The 13,403-nt window shown below is 59.9% G+C and overlaps 1 protein-coding gene across 1 annotated transcript in view; it reads right to left on the reverse strand.

The window, feature by feature from the left end:
- Positions 1-13,403, reverse strand: part of LOC119091058 (protein outspread) — a 110,323-nt gene that overhangs the window by 42,743 nt on the left and 54,177 nt on the right. Inside the window, exons 9-14 of the mRNA XM_037213775.1 lie at positions 10,578-10,682; positions 9,803-9,943; positions 8,883-9,044; positions 8,149-8,303; positions 7,261-7,472; positions 6,867-7,060 (exon numbers count right to left, since the gene is read on the reverse strand). Of these exons, the coding sequence (XP_037069670.1) occupies positions 6,867-7,060; positions 7,261-7,472; positions 8,149-8,303; positions 8,883-9,044; positions 9,803-9,943; positions 10,578-10,682 (969 nt within the window). The remainder of the gene's footprint in view (positions 1-6,866; positions 7,061-7,260; positions 7,473-8,148; positions 8,304-8,882; positions 9,045-9,802; positions 9,944-10,577; positions 10,683-13,403) is intronic.

The following is a 13,403-nucleotide window of genomic DNA, read 5'->3' on the forward strand; positions in this document are numbered from 1 at the left end:
CTTGGGAAGCTGGATAGCCTTATTCACCCAATGACATAGTTGAGGTGAATAGGCATGCTTGCGCACGAGTGAGAAACGCTCTGGATGCATGTCCAGCATAGCAGCAGTGACATTCGAGTAAAAAGCGATAATAGCCTCCATCTCTATCCCCCCCCCCCCCTCCTACGGTCATCCGGCTCGCTTTCCAGAAAAAAAGTTCCCGAAGTACGCCCTGAGCTTGCCCCCCTCCCCGCCCACTTTTCAAAACGTTCCTACGCCTATGTCTCAAAGGTCCCATCTCGGGGGCGTTCGCAGCGGGAGGCACCCGGTCGTCGCGCGGTCTCTACCGGCGCTAACGCCTTTGAACGAGGCAGAGAGCCATCCCGAGAGGACAGCGCAGCGGCACGCGTCCTCTCGCCCCCAATTGTCTCTTCCCGCCACCGGCCATCAGCTGACGGCCGGCGGCACGTGCGCCGACACCGTAGGGCGCCCCCGGCCCGGGGAGCCGATCAAAGAGAAACTCGCGCGCGGCGGGGCGGCGGCCGGCGGCGGCCGACCCAGAACTGCGCCCAGGTTCCCAAACGGCGCGCATTCGTGTCAGGCCGGCGCCATTACCGTGAGAGCGCGCTGGACGACAAAACTCGCCGCGCGACCTACTCCCCGGTGTGTGGCCGGCGCGGCCGGCTCGGGCCGACAGCCCGTTATGGCACGTCAGCTGGGAGGTAACCAGAGGCGGGGCGTCAGCGGCCGACCCCGGCCTGGCGCCACAAGAGCCCCGGTCTCGGCCACGGCGTCGGCGGCCGGCCGTGGCGCCTCAGGCAGCGAACGGCCAACAGATTCCCCCCCCCCCCCCCCCCGACTGAACGCTCAGAAAGTCAGCAACAACCAATAACAATAGTGCACCACAAATTCGAAAATATCCCATTCCATTCGCGATCAGTGTCGAAGTGGGATCGGTGGTAACATCCCACCCACACTGCCTCAAACTATACACCGCAACTGGTTCAGCAAATCTCCACTCCTCGATCGGTGGTACTCGGACAAGGGCGACAAACAGGTCATCCAGGATACCCCGTGGCGGGCGGCCGGACCGCCCTCAGCTCTGCGATTTGTCTGACAATGTTCTAGCACCGGAGTGTCACCGCTCAGGCAGCAGCAGCTGCTTGGACGTGATTGAACAGGTCCAGTTTCACTGATCAAACAGTCGTCAGAGGCCCGCTCTTCATTGGCAAGTAGAGCCCATTCCCTCCTTCGGAGTAAGTCCAATCCTAACCTTTGAACGAACAGACTGCGCAGACCGGGGCTCGGCGGCTCGGCCCGCTGGGTGACCATGCTGCAGGGAGCCGCGGCTAGCCACCGGCGCGGGGGTGCGTGCCAGCCTCCGTGCGGTACCCACTGGCGCGGGGGTGCGTGCCAGCCTCCGTACGGTACCCACTGGCGCGGGGGTGCGTGCCAGCCTCCGTGCGGTACCCACTGGCGCGGGGGTGCGTGCCAGCCTCCGTACGGTACCCACTGGCGCGGGGGTGCGTGCCAGCCTCCGTAAGGTACCCACTGGCGCGGGGGTGCGTGCCAGCCTCCGTACGGTACCCACTGGCGCGGGGGTGCGTGCCAGCCTCCGTACGGTACCCACTGGCGCGGGGGTGCGTGCCAGCCTCCGTACGGTACCCACTGGCGCGGGGGTGCGTGCCAACCTCCCGGCGCGGGGATGCGTGCCAACCTCCGTACGGTACCCACTGGCGCGGGGGTGCGTGCCAGCCTCCGTACGGTACCCACTGGCGCGGGGGTGCGTGCCAGCCTCCGTACGGTACCCACTGGCGCGGGGGGTGCGTGCCAGCCTCCGTACGGTACCCACTGGCGCGGGGGTGCGTGCCAGCCTCCCGGCGCGGGGGTGCGTGCCAGCCTCCGTACGGTACCCACTGGAGCGGGGGTGCGTGCCAGCCTCCGTACGGTACCCACTGGCGCGGGGGTGCGCGCCAACCTCCCGGCGCGGGGGTGCGTGCCAACCTCCGTACGGTACCCACTGGCGCGGGGGTGCGTGCCAGCCTCCGTACGGTACCCACTGGCGCGGGGGTGCGTGCCAGCCTCCGTACGGTACCCACTGGCGCGGGGGTGCGTGCCAGCCTCCGTACGGTACCCACTGGCGCGGGGGTGCGTGCCAGCCTCCCGGCGCGGGGGTGCGTGCCAGCCTCCGTACGGTACCCACTGGAGCGGGGGTGCGTGCCAGCCTCCGTACGGTACCCACTGGAGCGGGGGTGCGTGCCAGCCTCCGTAAGGTACCCATTGGCGCGGGAGTGCGTGCCAGCCTCCGTAAGGTACCCACTGGAGCGGGGGTGCGTGCCAGCCTCCCGGCGCGGGGGTGCGTGCCAGCCTCCGTACGGTACCCACTGGAGCGGGGGTGCGTGCCAGCCTCCGTAAGGGGAGTGCGTGCCAGCCTCCGTACGGCCACCCACCGGCGCGGGGTGCGTGCCAGCCTCCGTGCGGCGCTGTCACGCGCAATCCCGGGCACGGCCGACAGAGGGGGCTGCTGCCGAGACCGTTCCATGCCGAGACGCCTATCTCGTGGGAGCGCCTCCATTTGCTGACGGCGAGGTTGACATGTGCTTGACGCTCCCCACTCAGGAGCACGCATGGCGTATTGTGTCGACAATTCACTGGCGATGGTGAGCCAGCCGCCTCGGCAACGAGGCAAGCGCGGTCGGCGGTCCGGCCAACCGAACGGACCTCCAAATCATGACAATCGCAGCGATTACCACAACTGCACGGGCCATCTTTAACGTTCGTTCTTGTAAACCGCTAACTATCATGGTGTAATCTTACGATTGCGCATGTTCTGCAAGGCTATAAAGAGCAGCAATGGAATCGCTACCTTCCGAAATAGTGCAGCGAAATAGTCCGAAATAGTGCACATGCTACAGCCAGGCTATCGCCCCCAGAGTGATTATATCACTCCCACCAGCATCAGCGCGTGACATTGTCCTTCTCCATAAGCACAGAGGCGGCAGGAGAAAGCGACTAACTGATCCGGCAGCCGATATCGCAGCCGATAACGCTCCCAGCCGTGTCTCGCCGTCGCGCTGTTCAGAATCCGCCGCCTGATGTAGGTCATTATCATTAGTGTACGCGGCACCGGCTGTCCGGCGGGCATGACGGCAGGGGCACCCCCGGTGGCCGACAGGAGCGGCAGGACCCCCGGTGGCCGACTGCGTTACAGAGGAGCGGCAGGACCCCCGGTGACCGACTGCGTAACAGAGGAGCGGCAGGACCCCCGGTGGCCGACTGCGTTACAGAGGGGCGACAGGACCCCCGGTGGCTAACTGCGTTACAGAGGAGCGGCAGGACCCCCGGTGGCCAACTGCGTTACAGAGGGGCGACAGGACCCCCGGTGGCTAACTGCGTTACAGAGGGGCGACAGGACCCCCAATCCCCCCCCCGCGGTGGCCGACTGCGTTACAGAGGGGCGACAGGACCCCCGGTGGCCCACTGCTTTACAGAGGGGCGACAGGACCCCGGTGGCCGACTGCGTTACAGAGGGGCGACAGGACCCCCGGTGGCCGACTGCGTCACATAGGGGCAGCCGGGATGGTGCACGGAGGAGGTCATTCATGTGACCATTGACGTCTTCTTTAGGTGGAGTCAAATAACAACGCCACGTTCAAACCAAGCCAGACTGGCAGCCGTGAGGATTGACCGTGGGCTGACCGTGGCACGAAGCTGGCAGGGCGGCGTCGCTGGCTGCTGGCTGGCTCGCCAATGAGCTAGGGGAGCGTGGCTTCAGTTCGCGTATTTCCAAACCACGAGGTGTGATGCGTTAAACCTGGTGAGGCGCCGGGCATCCGGATGCCCCTTCCGATAATCCATCACCACTGTAAGGCGGGTGGCATGAAGCAGCTGAGAGCCCCAATGGCGGCGACGACAAAGTCGGGGGATAGAGAGATAACAAGGGGCGAGTTAAGTGCTGGATATGCATGCGCTGGGGGGGGGGGGGAGGGTCAGACGGAGACTTGCTGGAGGAGCTGACACTCCAGACGGCCTGTGGGCCGCCCACGCCGCCGCGCGGGGCGGCCGGACCGACCTGGCGGGGGACGACCGAGCTTAGGCAGCGGCGGTACTGCCAGTAGTGCACCGGCGCGCCGTTCACCTCCATCAGTCACCGGCGGCGGCGTCACCGGCGGACACCGACAGCCGCTAATGTTCACTAACGGCCAGCGATACACCTCGCCGACACTCGGCACCAGTTTGACGCGACACAAGTCCTGTCGTGTCACCACTGCGTCGGCACCACGCCTGCACCAGCGCCACGACCGCGGCGGCACCAGCGGCACCAGTCTGTCACCAGCCGCGCGGCGGCGGGACGGCGGAGCTCCCAGGCAGCCGGACCTGACTCCGTCGCCGTCGAGCCGCCACTGGCCGGGCCACTTTCGGCGCTGGGCCCGGGTCAGTTTCTCCGCCGCCTCCGGCTCCAGCCGGTCGCCCCGGCGGCGGGCAGCGCTCAACGGCGCCAGTGCCCCACACCGGCCCCGGCGATCGCAGGACCGCTGCAGGTCTCCCCGACCGCGGCCGGCTGGCTGCTAGACGGGTACAAACAGGAGCCATTTTTAAGTCGTTGCGGAGCGTTCTGTAAAGCTGGCTGCTTGCGTGAAAACTAGAGCAGAAAACGGACAAGACCGTTGCGGGAGGGGGAGGGGAGGGGGAGGGGAGGGGGAGGGGAGGGGGAGGGAAGCCGGTAAGTGAAGGCAGAGGGAGACAGCCTTTTGGGTCTGTACCGCTCCATGCAGCCACGCGGGGGCGACAGCGTGGACTTCCAGGCGCTGAGATGCTTCCGCCCGCGACAGTGCGCCCCCCCCCCCCCATTGAAAAGCAATTACCAGAGGACACCTTTTCCTCCCTAGCGGGATCCATTCACACGCCCAGCCCTCACACTCTTGTACCTCCGCCTCGCTCTGTCCACGCTCCTCAGCGTAGCGAGACCCCCGACCTTCGCCGAACACGGCCTGAACACCGCCTGGGCCTGCGTCACTCGGCACCGATACCACCACGGCAGCGACGGCGGAACCGTGACGCAGAGTGGGGCCGCCGCCGCTTCCGCCGGCCGCTGACAGCTCTGCTCTGGCCATCCAGGACACGCGCGGCAGGTGACGTCATACGGCGACGCAGCGGGAAGAGCGGCCACACGCGGCAGGTGACGTCATACGGGACGCGGCGGGAAGAGCAGCCACGCGCGGCAGGTGACGTCATACGGGACGCGGCGGGAAGAGCGGCCACACGCGACAGGTGACGTCATACGGGACGCGGCGGGAAGAGCAGCCAGACGCGGTACGTGACGGCAGCCGTCGGCACCCAGCTGACGGCTGCGCAGCTGGCGGATCGCTCGTGGCTCTTACCAGATGCTCATCAGATGCACTTATCAGATGTCGTAAGGACAGAGAGGCCGCGAAGCATAGGTGGAAGGAAGGAAGGTTCTTAGGAGGTTCATAGGAAGCTTAGGTTCTTATCTCTTTGAAAGAGCCATGGACCTCAATGACGTCCCCCGCCAACAAGATCAAGTGTGCCTTGTGCTTAATTATTGGGGATGAGCCCAGGAGGAGTCCAGGGCCCCATCTCTCTTCCCATAGCAGTTTTGTCTGTCCATGCTTGTTACGTAGTTCCGCCACTGAGCGAAATGATTCTGTTTCCAACGTTGACATCTTTAATGAGGATTGAGATTAATGCGTATAAAGTGCAGCGTGATGAAAAATGGTTATAAACTGACTGGTCAATGGTGGAGCGTTTATTTCCTTGAAAGTCATTCTGACCCATGTTCTGAGTGATGACCTTAGTCCAGACTTCGTTAAAAGAAGTGCTCCATAATTGTATGGCGTTTTGAACTGAAATAGCCGTATTGAAGACCTTTCGATGCAGCTCACGGCCATGCCCGTTTCAAGACCTGAAATCCTTCAGTTCCTGAGCCGCAAACACGATCGCAAAGATGTGGGAGAGTAATTGTGGAAGAGCATTTCAGGGTCACCTTGGCATTCAGAACATTATAAGAACGTAATCAAACTATTTCCATTCTATCAGTCATGCGGCAATGAAAGCCAAGAACAAATGGTTGAGTCCTTCATATCTGGCTTTCGTGAGCACGATTTCCGATAACACGGCCGTCAAATGGCTCTCAATCAATGTTTGCAAGGTACGATGACGGACTCAAACAATGACGTATCGAGGAACATATTTACTAAACAAAGAAGCTTTGTTGCATACCACAGTCTTTTCCATTTTATAGCATGCCAATCGTCACAACTAATCTGGTTTCATCATATCTGATGCTTTCTTCAATATCTCCAAATGAGAAATGTTCCCATTCAGAACGGTCCGATTTAGTGCAACTGATAATAGTTGCGTAACGTGGAGAAACATTTTGCTGTGCAAACCAAGGGCGAATAATCGCCACGCGTGGTGAAAACCAGCTCCAATGGGTCTCTTGCGACGGCAGCTGAATCTAGTCCCCGTAACGGCTGAATGCCCTACAGCTCGGCCACTCTGTTTTGCCCGCGCTCAAAATCAATCTCGAACGTGATTTTCCTGTAGCCGAACACGCCGACAATGTTATCAGTTTTGCGACTAAAAGACCTAGCCATTTCTCGAATACATACATGCAACCGGCTGCGCTTTTCAGGGCGTGAAAGCCTTCCCTTCTTTGAGCTACCTTTAAATGCCAGAGTTCCTATGCTTTGCAGTTCCAGTGGGCATCCAAGATTTTAACGTGAGTATAGTAACATACTATCCCTGACATGGCTGCCCTGTGCCTGGCAAGGCTGTCCTATGTCTGACACAACTGACCTGTGCCTGACATACGACACTCACACTCGTGCCAACGAGGAGCCATCAAAACTCGTGTCAACACTCACCCTGCCGAGTCGCCAGGAGCGCTTGAAGGGCGAGTCTACGCCGCCACCACCGGGGGTGTCCAGCGTCTGGATGGACGAGCTCAACTCCTCCATGCACGGGAAGTCCTCTCGCGTGTTGCGTCGCGAGGTGGGCGGCGAGGAGCGCGAGCGCTTGTTGGAGCGCGTGCTGGACGTGGAGCGCGAGCGCGCCCGGTCTGCCACAGAGTGAGAGAGCAAGACACTCAGCGACATGGGTAAAGCCGAGGCATGCTTGCTGCCAGGCGGCGCAGCACCAGTCCTCTGCAGCTGGCCTGCCGCTCCAAAACAACAACTTCTCAACACAACACCGCATCAGCTGAGGCGGCCATGTCCGCGTGCGGCTCCGGCCCCAGCCCCGCGCCGCCGGCGGTCTTACCTTTTGCCCTGGAGAGGGGGCCGCGGGCGGGCGGCGGCGAGCCCGCCAGCCGGCCCCGGCCCTCAGCGTCGCTCGGCTCCTCCTCGTCCAGGCCGCCGGACGTCTCCGAGGCCGTGCGATACTCCTCGTCCGACGACGGTGGCGTCGCCTGGAGCCCGCCAGCCGGCGCCACCGTCGCCGTGTCGCGCTCGGCCGTCGTGTAGCGCGGCTTCCTGAGGTGGGCGGGGGGGGGGGGGGGAAGGGGTCAGCGAGGAGAGCCCCAGTAGTTGGGGTCCATGCAGTACTTCCCTATGGGGAAGGAAATATCCGAATTTCCCTCGAATGGCGAAATTTACAGTTAAGCGTTTTACACCCGTGCAACGTGCAATGGCCTGTGCTCGACCTCTGTCCGCCACTACAATTCCGCAAGGCCTGGCCATGCTTCCAAAGGCGTCTCCCGACAGATGGCAGGTGCGCCGCTAACCATCTCTTCTTCGGGGCTCTCAGCCACTCGGCTCGGCTCGGCTCGGCTCGGCTCGGCTCAGCGACAGCCGAGCGTCGCGTGACCCTGTGTGATCACTGGAGAACTCAGTACGGCCCGGCATGACACCCCTGCTAAAATCCGTGTACACCTTGCGTGACCTTGGGTTCTGGCATCGCGAGAGCGAGGTCAAATGAACACTTTGTAACTCACGTTTGACCTTAATGAAACTGGGAGTGACCTATGCAAGACATTCGCGATTGTATCACCTCTGCTCGATATCCACAGGCCTTCGTCCAACTCGCGCACGCTCCCTTCCCAACGTCCCACTGACCCGGGGCGGGCCCCGCATCGCCTCTCAAACGTCCCGCTCCCACAAGACCTCCATGCGTGACCTTCGGGCGCGAGCTCGGCGCGCGCTTCCCCACCTGGCCGAGTCGGCCAGCTGACGCTCGAGCCGCTCGCCCAGCGAGAGCCGGTGACCGGCGTCGGGCAGATGAGCCGAGCCACGCAGCGCCTGGATCCAGTTGCCGCGGATACCAGACGTCATGGCGGACAGCTGGATCACGCTGCCGTCCCACGTCTGCCGGACAGACGGCACAGGTCACATGGCGGTCATACAACGGTCAAACAAAGGTCACGCGGCATGGGAGACAGGCACACGACAGTCGCACGTGAGTTGTACGGAGGTCATGCTGGGGTGGTGCATGATCAAAGTGATGGTCGTTTACGAACTACAGAAGTCATGCAGCGGTCATACAGGGGTCAAACAGAAGTTACAAACAGATCGAGTGAGGGTTAGCTCCGGAGATCAAGTGAGGGTTAGCCCCCGGGATGCTCGCCCGAGATACAGGCGTCCCACGGGGGTGATTCAGAGATCAAGCAGAGGTCACTTGGAAGAGGAGCAGGTTAAGGTCGAGGCTGGCTACCAAGAAGACGAGGAGACACCTGGGATCGAGACGCGGGCTAACAGCTCCACAAGACGCACATCCCAATCAGAGGCATGTCACGATTGATGTCCAAAAAGCATACAGAAAATCAGGACAAAGTCAGAATCCGCAGGGGCAAGTAGACACTCTTACAATTTTCAGCTCTTTTTTTGTTGTAAACAATTAACTGGCCCGTGACTGGCCCTACCCAGCACGCCCAGTACGCCGCTGACCGTGATCTGGAAGCCGTAGTTCTTGTCCGTGTCGCACTCCTCCACCCGCTGAGCGCGGCTGAGGTCGATGACCCCGTCCATGACGTTGTTGTCTTCGGCGGCCGTGTCCCGGTACAGGGTCAAGGTCGGACCGCGCAGCACGAACCAGTGCTTGATCCACGTCTGGCGGACAGCGCCACACGGTCAAGGTCAAGGTCGAGGTCAAGCGCCAGGGGTCACGGCCGGGCCAACCACACGACATACAACCACACGAGCGATATTTCATCCACAGCTGACGGGGGGTGGCGCGTGGCCAATGTCCAACTCGTGAACGACACAACTAACAAGTCCAACCAAGGCGCCATCATGCGCGGACGAACAAATCAGCTGATCGCTAACTGCTCACGGCAAGATTCTACACGTAAACGCTTGGTGTCGGTTGGAATCTTAAGGTCATCTTCCTGCCGATGCCGCCATCTACAGCAGTTTCGGGTGCCATTCAAAAGTGCTGCTCGCCGAAAGAGCAATGAATGCTCCATTCCTTCCCAGCAGGCGGTCCACAACCGGCTTGGTCTGTTTCATTGCGCACAGAATACCGGTTATGCCAGCGATGGTGCCGACAATGCGGCGAAAGTAGAATGTTCACACAAGCCAATAATTGGCAGCTTTCACTTCCACACGCAAGCAATACGCGTCGATATGTAGCCATTAGTGTGGCGTTCAGCCTCGGCCAACACCAAAGCAAAAATAGAATCAGAGCTGGGCGGTTCGCTGCCAGGGGTAGGGCCCGGATACGCAGCTACGGTGCACACATGAGCGCGTATCGTAACATAACACAAACGACGGCTTTGAAATGGCCTGTGCTCGCCTTATGAATGATCCCCAACCCTGCCCATACCATTTCCCAGGTCTCAAAACCAGCCTCGAACACCTGCGCCTACCTCTTTCTCATTCATCTTCATGAGCCAGCCTTTCTTGATGCGTAGCAGATCTTCCGCAGGAAGGTCTACGCGCAGGTCATTGTGGTTGCTATAGCAACCGTCTGTGGCGTCCAGTCCGCAGCCGTCCGGATCACCGCGCTCCTGAATGACCCAAGGTCAAAGATGAGACCGAGGACGGAGCCAACAAAACAAGCCAATCATCTTTCGGGCGGAAAGGGGCGCCAGATGTGCGCCTCCATTACCATTGCCATCAATATTAACATCACCATTATGAATCCATCACCCGCTGACCAACACGTTTCCCATCAGTGGCATGGTATTAGTTCACAAATGGAAGACAATTAAAAATCGAACCATTTTCCAAATAAGCGACGGATAAATTTGGCCAGACACAAACAACACAAACGAATACAATTTTTATTGCGTTTTGAGGCACAGATATCTTAGCGGCGTCGACTGGTACTTTCATCAAACAAAGCACGCACCAAAACCAACAACACCGCACACGTGCTGAAGACATACAGACATGAAACAAAATCTCCGGGCACCACAGGGACGATTCCAGCAGCGAATTTGGAAGGGGCCGGAGCCCTTCGGGGAGACAGTTACCAATTTGGTACCTGCTGCACTCGGTACCAGCAGCATTTTGCACATTAGTGCAAAAGAACGTGCTTTCCACCATGTGTGGGAGCCCTCATGACTCCGTTACTCCCCCCTCCTCCCGGGTCACCGACGTCCCAAGCCCCGATGCCGGCGATGTGCGGCGGCTGCTCACGTGGTGTTTGGCATCGATGGCCGGGTCGTCGGCGTCGACGGGCGAGCGACGCGTCGACAACGCGTCCTCGTTCTCGCGCGTCGGCTTCTCATCGGTTGACTGCAGCTGCGGGAGACAAGATCGAGTCAGATGAGGATGAATCAGGTGAGGCCGGGTCAGGTCAATTCAGGACAGGTCAGATCAGATAAGGGCAGGACAGGACAGGACAGGACAGGACAGGACAGGACAGGACAGGACAGGACAGGACAGAACAGGACAGGACAGGACAGGACAGGACAGGACAGGACAGGACAGGACAGGACAGGACAGGACAGAACAGAACAGAACAGAACAGGTCGGATAAGGACAGGACAAGACAGGTTAGAACAGGTCAGATCAGATCAGATCAGGGCAGGATAGGACAGGGCAGATCAGAAAAGTGCAGGACAGGACAGGACAGGACAGGACAGAACAGGACAGGACAGAACAGGACAGGACAGGACATGACAGTACAGGTCAGGTCAGGTCAGGTCAGGTCAGGTCAGGTCAGGTCAGATCAGATCAGGACCGACAGCCACGCCTCTCGGGCAGTGTGGGCGGCCGGGGACTCTCAGCAACAGGCGGCGGTCGACTCCCAACCTGCCCGTACAAAGAGACCCATACGTGTCTGGCTCCCCGTGTACCCGCTCCCCGGCGGTAGGTACCGCAACTCCTCTCTGTAACCGCCACCTTGGGTGTGGCCGCTGGGGGAAGCTGCCTCCCTCCTGAATTTTCCCAAATTACTTTTGTCCCCCTGTCCTGTACGCATGCCACGGAAAAGATCAGGTAGGGCTGTCCCCCGGATTGCAGTTTCACCACTCAATCCCGGCTCCCCTCCCCCCCCCCCCCCCCCCCCCCACCCCCTCCAATCTCAAATACGGGGTGTCGCCCATGTCTGTTGCTAACAGCCGCGGGCTTCGTGCGCCGCGGCCGTACGCAGGATAGCGCAGGAAGCTGGACAAGAAGAGCGCAGGAAGCTGGACAAGAAGAGCGCAGGAAGCTGGACAAGAAGAGCGCGAGAAGCTGGACAAGGAGAGCGCAGGAACATGGAAAAGGAGAGCGCAGGAAGCTGGACAAGGAGAGCGTAGGAGGCTGGACAAGGAGAGCGCGGGCAGCTGGACAAGGAGAGCGCAGGAAGCTAGACAAGGAGATCACAGGAAGCTGGACAGGGAGAGCGCAGGAAGCTGGACAAGAAGAGCGCAGGACGCTGGACAAGCGGCCGGTCGGCGATGCCAAGCTCACGGAGCACGCACGCCCCGTTGTCGGCAGGAAACGCCGCCCAGTGGTGCATTACAGGCGCCGCGTGCGCTATGGGGGCATTTTCGTCGCACACGTGTCGCGTGGCTGGCAGCCGTGCTGCACACTGCGATGACCTCCCTGGCCGCCGATGTCGTGTTACAAGTCGATTCCCGCGTCGCGCTGGGGCTGTCTGGGAATTAGACTGGGAATCTCTCATTGATGTCTGCTTGGGTCTAGTGAAATGAGCGCAATGCCGTGCAAGGATTGTAAATATGATATGCAGATGTTCATGTATGAGCTCCATGGCCTATTCGCCAACGTCAACGACCCAGATGCTCAGAACTCTTAAAATCCGGGCCTAATTATTTACGTCACCACCCAGTACCAGCCACCGCGCTGCCACCCAGTCATACATCGCTTTTAAACTAATCTACATTGATTTCTTATCAAAAATAGCAATTTCTCCGACAATAACTGCTTCAGTTACCCGTACTAAAATCGGTTTCTAGCAAGACGACAAAAGAACAATTTGATGGCCACAGAAAAGGTGATCACCTGTATAGCTAGACCCATGACCAACCAATGAGCTCAAACTTCAACAAAAAATGGTCCGAATTTGGGCACCCGTGGATGTAGATGCGATGTACCCTGAAACGCTCCCATGAGTTGGGTCACACGCACATCACCCATGTTGTCACATCTCGTCCTCAGCAGGGACCATTCTCGCCAGCATATCTAGCCCCGGGTCACGTCCCCAGTGCGGCGGTCCTGACCCGCCGCCTCCATCGCCGACAAGAAGCTCATCTGGGTCTTTGTTCGGCTAAGAGACGGACCGCCGCCCCGCCCGGTCGCGCGGCTCCAGTCAACCGGCCGGCAGCCGTGCGACGCTGCAGCCCCAGCAGTTTGACAGAGGCGCCAAGCCGGAAATTCAGCACGCGATGTGGTGTCGCGCACGCCTTTCGATGGCATCCAAATCGGGTTGAAGGGATTCGGCCCACGTAATTCGTCGGACTTTCTACAGCAAGAGGGCCGTCGCGATGCCGGAAAAGGACATTCAACCACAACCAACGCAGAGTGACGGCAAAATTGTCAGTTTGTAGGATTGGTTTGCTTCAGCGCACGCTTGGCTACAAATACCGTGTCGTAACGCTGACACGTCGCAGGTAGGCACCGACTAACATCGGGCACATGTTGAGCTAAAACAATTTCAAAAATACTATGGCGTGAAAAGAAAACAACTTCCATGCATCCAAATGTTTCATGGATCAGTAAACGATACAAGACTTCAGCGAAGGCCTAAAAAAAGAACGCCACATGGGCAGTCGCAATCCTGCCAACACAGCAATGGTACCCGCTAATTGACACGTGATCACAGTTGTCTGCACTACCTCGCGAATGCCCGGCTCCTGTCCGCATCCCCGCTGACGGGCCAACACGACGGCCAACAACAACGGCCAACAACGACCTACACAGCGGCCAACAACAACGACCAACACAACGACCAACACAATAACCAACACAACGGCCCACATAACAACCAACACGACGGCCAACACGACGGTCGACAGG

The sequence above is a fragment of the Pollicipes pollicipes genome, unplaced genomic scaffold (assembly GCF_011947565.3).
Source record: "Pollicipes pollicipes isolate AB1234 unplaced genomic scaffold, Ppol_2.1 Scaffold_3216;HRSCAF=3773_pilon_pilon_pilon, whole genome shotgun sequence".
Classification (NCBI taxonomy): Eukaryota; Metazoa; Arthropoda; class Thecostraca; order Pollicipedomorpha; family Pollicipedidae; genus Pollicipes; species Pollicipes pollicipes.